This window comes from Tigriopus californicus, chromosome 7 (genome assembly GCF_007210705.1).
Source record: "Tigriopus californicus strain San Diego chromosome 7, Tcal_SD_v2.1, whole genome shotgun sequence".
Lineage (NCBI taxonomy): Eukaryota > Metazoa > Arthropoda > Copepoda > Harpacticoida > Harpacticidae > Tigriopus > Tigriopus californicus.
This window is the reverse complement of record NC_081446.1, coordinates 12,357,157-12,371,944: the sequence shown is the minus strand read 5'-3', so window position 1 is coordinate 12,371,944 and position 14,788 is coordinate 12,357,157. Positions and strand designations below refer to the sequence as shown.

Here is a 14,788-nt window from a genome sequence, read left to right as displayed (position 1 = left end):
ACAACCCAAGAATTGAACACACATTGAGCGATAGAAGAGCCATTAGCTGTACCATTCGACATCGAGTGAATTCGATGGATATCAAGATCTTGAAAAATCTTAAGCCCAGTTTTGTCTTGAACGGAGGCCCTGTCCTGTTTAAACTGTTGCCAGTAGTACTCCTACGGCTCTACGATTTACATTAACCATTGTAAGTTTTAAGCGAGATTGTGATTGATTTTTGCAATCTATACCTGACCAACCTTACGTTCAGTGATGTTTTAGAGCGGCAAACTCAAAGTCATTATTATATTGGAGAACTTTTTTGTTGAGCATGACCTTTTGGCAAATCATTCCAAGAATCAGTTTGAAACCCGCAAAAAAAATTAAAAAATGTAGCGAAAACAAAAGCAATTCAAGGAATTCTTGCTTTTCAATATTTTTGCCCTGTTTGGGTTACACTACTATTCTAAGGTATTGGAAGCTAGATCTTGCTGCAGAACTTTATTATCACTTACTCCTTACCGTGAAAAGGAAAATCATACAAAAAATCTACATTTTTCTCCAATTTGGTATCTGTTGTTCTCTCTGTGGCTTTCTTCTTTAAATCAATATTGCACAGAACACAGAAAGAGACCTTCCTCAGTGTCGTCAAGACTATGAAAAGTATAAATGCCAAATTATTTTCTAATCAGTCATCTTATTGCATATCACATTCTAAGGAGGTTTTGAGATGTCATTCTCAACGCAAATAAAATTGAAAGTGATCAATTTTATCTAAAAAAGAAGATAACGAAGCTAGGAATTCTGGTTGTTTGCCAACATTAGGTTTTTTGTTGTGTCAAATTTCAACACTTTCGAAAATTTCATATAATACCTCATCTCCGTTTAATGTATTCAGAGAGGTGAAACAACATATTTTTACAGCGTAAAATATCCGCTCTCCACCATTTCCAAAAACCCAGTGGAAATGCGATGTCCAATCTTAGGTTCATTTTCCATCATGATCTTGATTCGCTCCTTTACCATCTTGAACATGTCTGCCACGACATTAGGGTCCTTAAAATCTCCAGTGAATTCATCTGCACCCAAAACATCCTCTTTCCGGGCCAAAAGCATCGGCAAGAACATGAAGGACATCATAAAACCATAAAAGGAACACTTTTTGTAATCCGCCTTCAACTCACTATTCGACAAAAATGGAAGGAAATGTATTGGTAAAACCACCCTTATTGTTTTAAACCAACAAAGAAACAGTTGCTCACCTTAGACTGATCAAGTTTGGATCTTCTCCCACTGAATTGAGTGCACTTGTAAGTGTTTGATGATACAGTTCCAAGATTTCATTCATATGGGCTTTCCGTAGCTCAGACGTGGTTGACATATACATAAAATATGATATATCTGTGGTCGGCGAGGCCCACTTGGTTAGGGCCAAATCCACCCAACAAATATCGACAGGTTTAGTCCCATGGGGACCATCTTCGTACCTTGAGAGAAATAGTTGATTTTAAATATCCCTGACAAATCAACATTGACCTTGACATCTTACTTGAAAAGCATGTTGTTAAACCAAGGGTCGCCATGACAGAGGACGTTGAATTTGCATACGTCCGGTCCGGTTAGTTGAGCTCGCAACTTGAGGGGCTCCATCTTTTCTTTTGCAAATCTCAAGTAAGATTCCACATATTTGTCTCCATTAGCGTCTGAGTTGGACAAAGAGGATAGGGAACTGACCAGCATTCCTTGGTTGAACTGATCCATCAGGCTTCCAAAAGTGTCTGTAGGCTGGGCCACGAAATAATCCCTGGCCAAAATAGGTTCCTTTTCAATCATGTTTTCCACACTTCCATACTTGTTCTTGAAAAAAGCATACGATGTGGCATGGAAATTGGCCAAGGACTTAATGGCCAATTTCACGTGGGCCAGATCAAGGCCTGATTTCTTGTCGATGGGTTCTGTGTAACCGAATTGAGCCAGATGTTCCATAATGATCAGGGATTCAAGAGAACATTGTTCCCTTGGAATGTCTTCCTTGAAGTCAGTGTAGACACAGGGACAGAAGTCTAGTTTGATGTCGGAGCCTTTGCGAACCAGAAAGGCCTTCAAGGCCGGAACGAGTTCGTCATAGAAAATGACCTCGTTCTTGTCAAGAAAGGTACCACGAACCATATCAAATCGGTTCGGATCATCCAAGGGCACTTTGGCCATCCAATTGTAGGTCTTCGATTGGCCTTTGATTTCGGCTTCTAAATGGCAAGCTACAACTAAGCCAGAGTAATTCTGGCCCTTTTCAGCCCCAGATTTCAAATTGATCTTGATGAGCTTCACGTCCTGGGTAGATTCATGCTTCTGAAGAATCTCGACAAACTTTTCTTTCGTTAAGGCCTGGTGCTCCATTGTGTAATTGGCTGTCTCTAGGTCTCCGATGTGGGATGAACTAAGTACGGCAATCCAATTGGTGCTGTGTCCATGAAGTTATCATTTTTTATTTAAATAACTTCGTCCGCCATTATTATTGACTTTTCAGGAGGTCAAGATAAGATATTGTCTGAAGGAACGGAATGTGAGGTTAACGTGCCGTACTGTACAGTAGATATATTTAGAACCCGTTTAGCAAGCAATTTCAACACCATAACGATACCAAAATTATGTGCAGACATGGTGAGAGAAAAAGTTTTTTTGCATGCTTCCTCCTATACTTTTGCTTTCAATGTTTTAGCGACTTAGAGTTTTGATAACAACGCGAAATATTCATTCACAATGACTCTTGGGGTCAACGAGAGTGTTAGCAATGTTTGAATAATCCGAACACATTTTACGATGGCTGAGATATCTGGAATGATTGCGGACAGCCATAATGTCCTGAACTCAAATGATTGATATGCATGCTATTTGACTGAAAAATTGTTTTACATCTGGAATGGGAACAACAAGAGTCGCAATAAAGATTATTAATAAAGCATTTAATCCCCTGGCGGTCGAATTCATGGGCATTGATCTGTGGATGGAGATGCACGAGATTGGTAGTCATTACTAACGGGTAGAACCAAGCTTTTTTGAGCCAAACTCCACAATGTGGCCTTGATCACATAAATATGTATGCCTTTCAACGGAAACAGAGCAATAATCCTTGTTGAGTTATCTTTTTGACATTGCCTCTAGACATCTAATTGAAAAACCACTTGGTGTGTTCGAAAAATATGCCATCACAAGAACACGTTTTCTCCGTTCCAGTTATGGTTTGGCTCATGTGAGTCGTGTGGGATCCATCTCCTTGACCCTCAGTGTCACCATAGAGCGTTACTATTCAGTGTGCCATCCGTTGAGCCAGTTCAAAATCAAGCGCTACCTGTTGACCATATCCCTTCTCTTTGCCATTGTCTACAACATCCCTCGCTTCTTCGAACTCAGTTTATACGAGACCAAATCCGGCGATTACGGGGTTGTGACCACCGATTTGCGACGAAATCCGTACTACTCGCTTTTGTACATATTCTGGGCTAAATTCCTGTTGGTGGAGATGATTCCTTATGTCATCATGATTGGCTTGAATATTCTCATATTCAGAAGAGTGAAGCAATTGGTCAAGATGAGATCTGAAGTTGGAATCGAACCCGGTAAGACTTTGATATGATGTCATGATTGGTCCTAGAAGTGGACAATTCAGTGCTTAAGCCCGAAATAACGAGGATCATCAACCAGGAAAATGTTGACTAAAGTCTTGAGTGTACCTTAAAAGTGGTTAGAAACTCATGAGAAGCGTTAATATCAAAATACTTTCATTCAATGATTGGAAGTATGCAATGTCTTGGCACTTCAGTGGGTTTCATCTTTATCTGAGTTGATTCACTACCTGTTGCACTATATTGATATTTCATTCAAGAACACATTAAGCCAACTCTTTCCCTATTGTTGACTTCAATTTGGAGAAATGTCTTTCTAAATGGTTCTATATAATACAAATAACTTCAAGATATCCGTGCTCTTTCTTACTCTCTCAAAATGACTTTGCTCTTGAGGTACCTTATGGTATAACGTTATACATTTTTTTTCCATCGTTGAAAACAAGCAAATGAATGTACCGTCGTTCTTACCTGACGAGATTATTCTTCATTTGATTTTGAAGGGGCTTTTTAGAGACAAAGATAAGCACACTTTGGCCTAGCAACACTGTCCCAAGTTGGAAAAGTGACTTAAGCCCCTCGACTTTTCAAAACAGCAATTTTGCCATAGATTTTTTCTTTTGAATTACCAAAACCTCAGATTGCACAACGCGTGACTGTCGGATAGGGTTTTTAATCATTGGTGAATCTCCCAAGAGACGAAGGGAAAATACTAAAATGTTAGTGCCTTCCTGACCCATGTAAAACTTGACAGTTACAGGGTTGTCTCAATTTAGAGTCTAATGCTGAACATAAATTTATTATAAGGAACATGGTGAAGATGCCTTTGTCAAGAATATACTAGTTGCAAGAAAATTGATTTTGAATCATACAAGCTAAATATTTTCCCACGTTCCTTTAGGCTTGTTTGATGGCCGAAAAATTGTTGGATTTCTATATATTAAGGTATTCTTAAGATGTAAAGACTTGCGAATTAAAACTTTTGAATGGAAAAAGAAACCATGAACCGGAAAATGCCAGATGAAAATCAAGGCTCCAGAAGTTATTTCTAAACTTGACCTCTCTATTATTATTAGATCACTTTCCACCAAAGGGAAATTCCTTAAATACCAGAAGATTGTAAGAATTTAACTTACTGATGGAGCAAAAGCTCTGAACTTCAAGACGTTCGTAACGATTGAAAGCGAAAAGTTTTAGGAGTTGAAAAGATGATGTGAATAGTTCAAAATCACAAAATAAAAACTAACGGTTCCTGAATTGCCGCACTTCTTATCTCGCTAGATCTACCTACAGGGTGCGAGGCATGCAGTGTTAGACTTTCAAAAACTTTGAAGTTGTTGGCCCGATTGCGACCTCGTCTTACAAAATGATTAAAACGCCAATGGAAGTTTAAGTGGATAGATAATATGACGTGCCTCCCATTCTATCCAAATCCCAAATTTCATGCAATTGGTTGGGTATTATATAAGCTGGATCAGTAGTTCTATTCTTATTGAAAGTGTAACGCCGCATGCCATGCACTCTGTATGTGCCTTTGAATAAAGATAAGTATTTGTTTAGCAATTTGGTGGAACTCGGTCCGAGTGGAAATAAAGATCTGACTTCTTCCACTTTCCTCCTTTTTCCCCCAATCTCTATACTGCCTTTATAGTTTTGTTCTTACAAGAAATACTCTTTTTATGTAGTACACTATAACATTTATATTACAGAGCACTATTTACATGTAAAACCTCCAGATATGCCAGAGTTCGAAAAACAATTAAAAGTGATACAGAAACCAAAAAAAAGCTTTGTGATTACTAATTACAAATCAAAACCACAGCAAACAAAATTCGTCTTGTGACATCGAGTGTGAGGAAAAGCAGAATGAGGTATCCAAGAAAAAAGGCTCTTATAGTAAGATAGGATTCTGACACCTTCAAGCCTTCTTCTACTCTGTACTTCAGTGATTGTGTTTCCGATTTCATTGTAGAAAACAATAAAACGTTTTGGCCAGCCAAAAGGCGTTGTACGTTCATGGTCTCAATTCAAAATCTCTTCAATGCTTTCGATGTGATATGAGTCGATATTCAGTTTTTAATTTAGTTTAAGTTCTTCCACGTTGTCCAATGATTGTAATCACATAGATCTACAATGTTCATCCTGAGACTTTTCACATCAAATAATCCACACCCGATGACTACGTTTACAAAGCATTTGTAAGGCTGCTTTTTAAAAGTTGAACATGATCTATGATTTAATCTCATCTTTTCTATTTCTCCGTTCAATTTGAGAAACCTCATTGAGAGGCATATTGAGAAATATTATTTTCTGATATTCAAGAGTCAGAGCAAAAATTCGAAGGTGCCTTTTAATATTGGGCCAAGCTTTAAGATGAATTGGGAAAAATTGAGAAGCTGCTTGTTGGAAACAGTTGACGAGAAATGTCTTGCCACGTTTCCTGGAATTTTCTGATCCTGATAATTCTTGAGTACGATTTTCCACTTCTTGAGAACCATCTCATCTTAAACATTTGGCAGATTGTTTTTGGTGAACTTGTTTCTGATGGCAAATTACAATTCTTATCTAACTTTTAATTCAAGTAATATCTGATCCACCAACGAATTAGAGTTGACAGATGTAGTTCGTTGGCTCCAAAAAGTTGATCTAGAATTCTGATCAANTTAATTTAGTTTAAGTTCTTCCACGTTGTCCAATGATTGTAATCACATAGATCTACAATGTTCATCCTGAGACTTTTCACATCAAATAATCCACACCCGATGACTACGTTTACAAAGCATTTGTAAGGCTGCTTTTTAAAAGTTGAACATGATCTATGATTTAATCTCATCTTTTCTATTTCTCCGTTCAATTTGAGAAACCTCATTGAGAGGCATATTGAGAAATATTATTTTCTGATATTCAAGAGTCAGAGCAAAAATTCGAAGGTGCCTTTTAATATTGGGCCAAGCTTTAAGATGAATTGGGAAAAATTGAGAAGCTGCTTGTTGGAAACAGTTGACGAGGGCTCTTGATAGACCTAAATAAGCGCCCTTCTACGCCACGTCACAATGCTCTTCTTCTATATACCCTGACACAACAATCTGTTCTGCTTGTTTTTTAAATCATATTTACAAGGATGGATTTTCAAAAAATATGTTTAAGGTACTGGTGATTCATTTAACAAATTGATAATTATTGGTCAGAAAAAATCGCATTCACCTGACAATCAAATTTGAAAAATAAACAATATAGGAAGAAATCTTGATCCAGAATTGCACTTGTTTCTTTCACAACATTAGTGCGACTTTAGCAATCCTTTTCCACCCCTTTCTCTCCATAAAAACACATATGATCAAAAACATTATGTATATTTTCCAGCATCAGGAGCGGTTCATCAGGATGAGATCGATTTGGCGGTCATCTTGTTGGCCATCGTGTGCATATTCATCTTCTGCCAGAGTTTCAAGATCATTCCGGACATTTATGAAGTATGCACTTGTACACAAAACCGCATTCGAACCCGGGCTTGCAAAGGCACGTGGACCATTGAGTTCATCATTGACATGAGTCACTGCTTTTTGGCGCTGAATTCCTCCATCAACTTCTTTATCTACATCATTAAGGGCGGAAAGTTTCGCGAAGCTATTCTTAAGGTGAGTGCAAAATGTCAGACAAAATTGTCAGCAAATTGCCACCGATGGCAAAACTTTTTAATGAGACAAGCCAATAGAAATGCGACGGAAACAGCTTCACAATCTTGCCTACGTTTTGAGGTTTGGAAACGAAATTTTGAAGAAGCAATTCTCTATGGATCGAAGTGGATCTTTATGGAAGAAGAAAAAGTATTTTTCTGATGTCTGCAAAGTTTCTCCGTTAATCAAATATTAATGAAGATGAACAACCCAACCGGAAACTCCCTAGAGCACTTCTAGCGAGTTTATTGCCTCTCTGCCATTATTTTCAAACTTGAATTTGGCAAGATTTCGTTTCCGATAACTTGGCCTTCTGCCGATTTCTGTCCAAAATAAAGGCTCCTTCATAATGGATGAGTCTCCCCTTGAGAAATACTAAAAGACAAAAACCCTCGTCTCCCTCTGTTTTTCTACTTCGCAATGGTCCAACGAACTGTCAACCTGTCATATTGCCAACCCTCAAAAGTAAAATCTCGTTTTCAGAGATTCCTTACCATTGGACCACGAACCGATGTCCAGACCAGATCTGCCACCAACTACGAAATGGTCGTCGTTCAAGCCCCGTCACCTCCCAAAGCTCACCAAAACGTTTCCAAAGCCGACAATCCGGATTCGCAGGCTCCGGTCGACACGAAACCCATCCGAGAAGATGGGATCATCAAAGACGAATCTGTCGTCCCAAATAGTAAAGAGCAGTCTGAGGAATTGGATCAGAATCTGCGATGGCCATTCCTGATGTATGATATGCCCACCATCTTGGTGGAGGACGACGAACATCAGAAGAGTCCTCGGGTTTCCATTTGGTCAAGGAAGAGCAGTTCCAATTCGCACATTTGGTTCTTCAAGCGAGCCCCCAGCAGCACTTCCAAAAGTGAGACCAGCAAAAGCGAATCCAACAGTCACGGTAAGCTAAGAAGGGGAGCTGTCCTAAAGAACCTAGGATTACCATCTCGAGAGTAGGTATTGATTAACGATGCTTCAGAATACACTTCAAGGTCGATGGAGAGGAGTAGGAAAGCGATCAAGATTGTAGATTGTACCTAGTGGCCAATCGAGGCAATGGTCTTTAAGGCTATCGAATTCAATTGTTTTGAAAATCCAGTCCACAGGTATTTTCACGGTTTAAATATAAAAATCTATTTTTTCTACGAAATCCTATGAGTCTTCTCAAAGACTCTTTGCATCCCTAATTGGCAGGTACAAGCACTAAGCACTAAGACATCGGAATGTAAAATACATACTTTTTGAGCAGAAGAAATGAACATTTTTTTAATCAAAATTGGTATCCGGGGTAAAATACGGTTAAAAAGCAATTGAGGATTCCTAGGAAGCTATACAAGAAGTGGAGAAGGAGCATCCGGTTGGAGATCTGAAAGTTGCCAAATCAGGTTTACGGGGAAGAAGAGAGCTCTGACTTTTTGTCAGCAGTTTTTCAAGGGAGAAAGAGTTCTTGACATCTCAAAATGGTCTGTGTGAAGTGTTGATAATCTCTATTGCCCTAAATCTCTGCTTTCCCAGGAAAAAATACCGAGCATTTTTAATCAATCGCTCAGGTCTGTGCACAAATATGGTTTCAGCTTGATTTTTACCCTCGATATGATAGTAGGTTGGAAGCATTCCGTTTTATGATTTTAAACGTTAAACAGAATCGAGTATTTACTAGGGATTGACCGGAAGAACTTTCAAAGTGGATAACGAAATTTCAGCGACATGAGAACCCTTTTCTCAGCGCAATAATGTGCACGAAATTGGCTAATGCTTTTAGCTCAAATTGGTAACAGAACAATTGGGTAGAGTGCTTTGAAATATTTTGCTGCTCTGACATGGCGTCCATTGTTCTGTATGGAACATACTCGTAAATAGAAAAGAAACCCTTTGAAGACTTTATAGTTCAAACAATGGTTCTCAAAAAAATGGAAGAAACGAAGCCCAACATTTTTAACCCTAGTAAGGTGATATGTATGGATCTCAAAGTTAATTTAGAACACGTACATAAACTATAAAATAAAAATATTAAAATGTTGGTTGAAAATGTAAATAAGAAATCAAAAATACGTTCAACAAAAATATCCTTTGTGCAGAATTCTCATTTTCTTTTTCTCTGCGACATTTGTGTGTCAACTTTGGCTTTCGAAAAACAGAAGAAACCGGTTTGAAATTTTTGGGAGTCGGTTTTAAGGGTAAATTTTCATGTGTCAACCATTTAACACTCGACCCACGTGCTTTCAGCAAAAAGGTTTTAATTTAGAGCGAACGGTTCTGTATTTCATAATAATGCACTTAAAAAAGGGAAAAGAAAAAACACAAAAATGCGCTGAAGTGGGCAAGGCCTGTCACATTACTATGATCAATACAATTTGTCACCATGCCCTGTTGTTGGTGCTTTTCGATGGGGTGAAACGATCCAGAAATTATCTGGTTTTCCAGGATAACTTGGATAATTTTTAGCAAATTCTTGTTCATATTGAACCTTATTCGATCAGACACCTTTCTTCAGAATTCTGATTGGATGACGTGATTTCGTAAAATTAGAGGGAGTTGACTTGTGCTAGACACCATTCATGATTAGAAGAAGTCAGAAGACCAATGTAATGCAATGAAATAAACCGTTTCACAATCAATTTCTCGGTCAACATCTATTACATTATTAAGCCTTGTAGAAATAACTGCTTCTTGATGCGAGTGCTGAAAGAAATGAAGTTACAAGCAAAATTCGAAATTGCACATCGGGTCTCTGATTGTAAAACTTGTTCTAGTTCTGAATTTTTATTCCTTGTCGTAAAAACTTTCAATGATTTAGACAGTTCCAACTCACTGGCCACAAAAAAAGACAAAAAGTCGCGTCACATGAGTTCTACAGGGTAAGGCGCTCCTACGCATGTACGATGTCAATCCCAAAAATCCCTTAGCCTTAAATCATTGTATGAAAACACAAGCAATATTTGCCAATATATTGTACGTCTTCCAAGTTCATAAAATTGCCAGGATCGCGTCCAAAGTAGGTATTTTTCATAGAAAAAAGGTAAACTGATTTCTTTTCTAATTACAAAGGCTACGTGGATTTGAAGTAGAAATAGCATGTGTTTGACAATACTTGCACAATTGAATGAGAGAGACCGATGGATTGATTGCAACGTCTAAAAAGGTCCACAAAATAGGTGGATCCCAACCCTGTGTACTAAATGGGTCCAATTTTAGCTCTCAATGGTGGGCGAATCATTTGAATGCAAATACGGACGCTTGCAGCATAAAGTTTGGCTCAACAATTCCCTCTAAAAAGCACTCGCTTGGTCTTGACAGTGTACCATTGTACATACAGCCAAAGGCACACATTGACTACTATCTTCTCTCCAGACTTTTCAACAGACCTCTCTTCTTTCAGAGCAGGCCAATGATAAGAATCAGTAACTATTGCGTGAATCGGACTCGAGGCCTCTGTTAGATCGTGGTAAAGTAAAAATTTCCATTCCTCGGCATAATAAATAGGCCTACTCTTCTTGATCCTAGCAAATGTGACTTTCCTTCTTCCGTTTTCATGTCTTTTCCTGTCAAGCCTCTTTCTCTACCCGATGGGAATCGAAAGATTCCCAGCCCCTTTCACATATATTTTTCTATCTTTCATTTCCAGCCGATGACAAGTCATCGAATGGTGTCTCAGGCATGTTTTTGTGGGTTGCACCTCGTCCACCAATTTAACCGTGACGGATGCGGGGAAAGTCTCCAAGCCCTCGACTCAAATTCATCCGGGCACCCGCATCGACCGATAACGGCACAAAAATGACTCCAAATAAGATTGTCAGTGCATCTTCTCTCATTGTTTAGAGATCCTTTAGGAATGGATCCCGTCAATATCAGACTAGAAATGCGAGTTCCTTGCAGCGAGTCTGGATGGGCTTTGGAGCGAGAACCAGAAGAATCTCTTTGATGTTGGAACACGATTTCCTCATTTCAGCCCTCGGTCCGAATTTTAGATTCGACTTTGAAGTCATTCTTCGTGTTGCAGCGCTATTATATCCTCTGTGTTTTATATTTTAAAATCCTTTTACAAATTGCACATGTGCATTGAGCAAAGGTATCTGGCTGAAAAAAAATGGTCTCAAAACACGTTGGGGAGTTGCTAAACACGTGTCCATTCGTCCCTGTGTACTTCTCCACGAATCTGAAAAGTAAGTTGTAAACGGAAAAATGGATATAAAATACAGGTTGTGACCCTGGTTTGAAATTCAAAGTCCTCTTTCCTGTTTTTCGAAGCCTCTTCAAGTAATGAGTCCTGCTCGATTTACGAGTACTATAATGTGTTTCAAATCACCTTGAATTGCCAGACTCCCCTTAAATAAATTTGAGGATGGATGAACTGAAGTAGCCACTTTCCCTGAAATCAAACACGTTGTCCCTTCTGCGTGGCCCTCATTGAACGGCTTAAGGCTAAATGTGGTCCTTTACACTGTAATTAAAACACCAGCTTATATTTAGCAACTAATATAAATGCAGCACAGCAATTGTAGAATGGAACTCGATCGTGATGTGCAACGGGCATAAAAAGACTTGACGTCAGTTTTCATCTGTTTCTGGCCTTTGATATGATGCATTATTTTTCCCAAAAAAGGTTCTGTCTCATGTATAATTTCCTCCATGTCTGTTTCACTTTATGTACTCTGTGTCCATTGTTCAAATACATCTTTTGTCCTATCGGAGCATATCGTCTTGTTTTCATTGCTAGAATATCCACACACTAGAGATCTCATATCCATGTGTTTTGGCAGAAAAGCTCAAGACCAAGACTACCTCTCATAAAAGCCTCCATGCAAGAGTCAGGAAACCAAATATAGGTTAAAACCTACCATAGCTAAGTTGAGACATTGTATCAGTGTCATGACTATATAGCAAGGCAAATGAAAGAACGTGCGTTGATTAGTATGCCTGTACATAAAAGGCGAGGTAAATCAGAGTGGCTTAAACAAGACTAAACTCAGAAGGGCTTTGTATGATTGTATAACACGGTGGAGAGATTTTTTTTTAGTCTTTGAATTGCCCTTTAATGCCTGAACCCTACTCAAACTGACTGTTTCTAGCAAAACCTATCTTTTGTAAGCTCATCTGACATATCTTGACTTTTTAATCAAAACTATTTTATTTCTGTTCAAGATCGAATCTAAAACATGCTTGAACATCAATGCTTCATTTAACCAGTCTAAGACCAAAAACGAAAAAAAGGCATTTGACCTTTTATCACATGCCTTTTTATTCGCATTGAAAGATGTTGTCCACACGAAAACTAATTAGAAAAGGATTTGGTTGTTAAGAGTACAAACATAAATGTAATGGTCAAACGTTTCATGCCGAGGGAAGCATCAAACACAATTAGATTTGGACTTGGTTGCGACATCAATACAACATTTACACGTGTAGGCAAGGTAAAATTCCTTTCTGAGTAAGGATGCAATTTGTTTCATTTTCCATATGAGTTACACCGTAATGCTCATAAGGTGTTTTTTTCGTTGGCTCCTTCTACCCGCTTGTGGCAATTTAATACTCAATGCTGCTAAGATGAAAGAGTGCACCGTAATTGTTGCAGTTGTTTAGGGTGAAACTAATCTATCATGTTTCGTCCACCTACGAATTTGACTTGTCCGACCAGTCTAGACCTTTTAATCTATTTTTCACAAGAATCATGTTAACTGAAAGCACTCAATGTACAACCTACAACCTGGTCATTGACTTCAGAGTGAATATGACCCCATCTGGCCATTACAATTATATTCATTATACCACCCATATCAATACATAAACAAACGTGGTTCTATGTACGTATGGAGAGTGCTCTTACCTCATGTTAGAGCAAGTTTGTATTGTGGCCCATTTTTAGCCCCTTTAGTGGGTATTGTGTGCCTTCGTACAAGACCGATTGCATTGCTAGAGGCGTTTTTAGATGGTCAAGCAAGAGGCGTCACCCACCACACCACACCACTTTTTTGGACTTGTCCAACTCTTCCCTTCTTCTTGATGAGTCAGCTTTAGATAACAAAAGATGAACGGGTGTGATTCTTTAAAAAGAAGAATGCCCTTGGAGTTTGCTTTCCTATGGGCTTTTTTGGATCAAATGTTACGGTGGAACAAAACTCGAGGCGAACAAAACTTTGTTAATGGGGGGCAAAAAAGATGTCATGAAGTACGCAGTTCATTCATTGGTTTATCTGTGTTTGTTGCGTGGTCAGGCCATGTGGAATTAATGGCGACCCCATAATCATTTAGGTCTAATCATCATCCATCTTTCTGCTGATTGTAGCGAAAAGAGCCTGTCCTATTCTAACTTGATGACGCTGGTAACCTGCGTTTGTTTTATCATTTATATCTTAAGAAGCTCTAAAGTATACAACGTGGTTCTTCTGTCATGAAGCTGTTCTACGTACTTAAGGGGACTTTTTGTTTCCTCAGTCTTCAACGTGTTTTTAGGATTTGTTCGTTTTGAGCAATCGACCCGGCTAACTTCGATCTCGATGTCAGAGTCTGTTGTTCAGTTTGTGATCATGAAAGCTGCATTAAACGTTCGAACGAGTTGTTCCCCTTTGTTGGCAACGATGCCATTTCTTCTCGCTCCAACTTCAAAGGATGCGAAAGTTCTCTTTCATCTTTCCCTCCATGTTCGCAATATTTCAATTGCAAACAGGTACATGCTTTGGCAGTCATTATTCGATAAGCTTGTCTAAAGGGGCTTTACGTAAAATGTGGAACGAACACAAAAGGCCCTGACAACGGCTCTGATATTTGTATTGAAGTCAATAGCTCAAGAGTCTAGCTTTATAAGCTTTCAAATCCGGATATGGTTCACGCCTCTGTTCTTCACCATGTATGCTCACAATCTATCCACAACGACCCCTTCTGTATCGTCTTACAACGAAAACGAGGAGCAATGGCATTCCGTTACAGATGTTTGCCAGAGGTTCCACATCATGCGGGAATAAGAACGCGGTCTTATTTCTCGACGAGTCAGGTGCTGTTTTATGCTACGTAAGAAGGCAAGGCCACTGTCAGTCTGGAAGGCCACCCACATGACAGACTGACATATCTCTGTCTGAAAGTGTATTTGAAGCTTTCTCCCGATTCCGAAGGTCGAAGCAACTCCCACCATTATTGACGAACTTCAGGACCCATGACTATTTTGGTGGTAAAAATGCATGGTTGGAGGAGCGCGTATTGGGGTTATGTGTGTGTGTGTGGGCGCCACGAAAGCCACGATCCATGCACGACATTAGAGCAGATCCCAAATTTAATGGAACAGGTCCTTCTCACTCACCAAATGTGGCACAGGCCTTGCAAGCCAGAGAGGGCTTAGTGAACCAATTGCGGGGACTATAATCCAGTAATTCATGCACTTGGATCTTAGTGGAGAGCTGCCTGTCTTTTAGGGATAGACGGAACCTGAGAGTGATTGCAAACGTTTGGTTTCCTGAGCTTCTTCTAAAATGAGCCTCATGTTTGGCTGGACTAATCAAAACGTGGCATATA

At 39.1% G+C, this 14,788-nt stretch overlaps 2 protein-coding genes across 2 annotated transcripts; one reads left to right on the top strand and one right to left on the bottom strand.

Moving 5' to 3' along the window:
- Positions 1–843: 843 nt before the first annotated feature.
- On the bottom strand, positions 844–2,451 carry LOC131883715 (uncharacterized). Its single transcript, XM_059231245.1, has 3 exons — positions 1,532–2,451; positions 1,245–1,469; positions 844–1,165 (listed from the first exon to the last, which is right to left on the bottom strand). The coding sequence occupies exons 1-3, from the start codon at positions 2,377–2,379 to the stop codon at positions 901–903; spliced, it is 1,338 nt and encodes a 445-aa protein (XP_059087228.1). The 5' UTR covers positions 2,380–2,451; the 3' UTR covers positions 844–900.
- LOC131883495 (uncharacterized) lies at positions 2,408–11,976 on the top strand. The gene is made up of 6 exons (XM_059230978.1): positions 2,408–2,423; positions 2,510–2,561; positions 3,145–3,599; positions 6,969–7,243; positions 7,766–8,186; positions 10,911–11,976. The coding sequence occupies exons 1-6, from the start codon at positions 2,408–2,410 to the stop codon at positions 10,976–10,978; spliced, it is 1,287 nt and encodes a 428-aa protein (XP_059086961.1). The 3' UTR covers positions 10,979–11,976.
- Positions 11,977–14,788: the final 2,812 nt, after the last annotated feature.

Excerpts from the sequence above, each read along its gene's own strand:
- LOC131883715 (XM_059231245.1), bottom strand. The coding sequence starts at position 2,379 with ATGGAGCACCAGGCCTTAACGAAAGAAAAGTTTGTCGAGATTCTTCAG. Across the intron at positions 1,470-1,531 it reads TTTAACAACATGCTTTTCAA|GTACGAAGATGGTCCCCATG; the intron begins GTAAGATGTCAA and ends ATTTCTCTCAAG. Across the intron at positions 1,166-1,244 it reads CCAAACTTGATCAGTCTAAG|TGAGTTGAAGGCGGATTACA; the intron begins GTGAGCAACTGT and ends TTTGTCGAATAG.
- LOC131883495 (XM_059230978.1), top strand. Across the intron at positions 3,600-6,968 it reads TGAAGTTGGAATCGAACCCG|CATCAGGAGCGGTTCATCAG; the intron begins GTAAGACTTTGA and ends TATATTTTCCAG. Across the intron at positions 7,244-7,765 it reads TTCGCGAAGCTATTCTTAAG|AGATTCCTTACCATTGGACC; the intron begins GTGAGTGCAAAA and ends TCTCGTTTTCAG.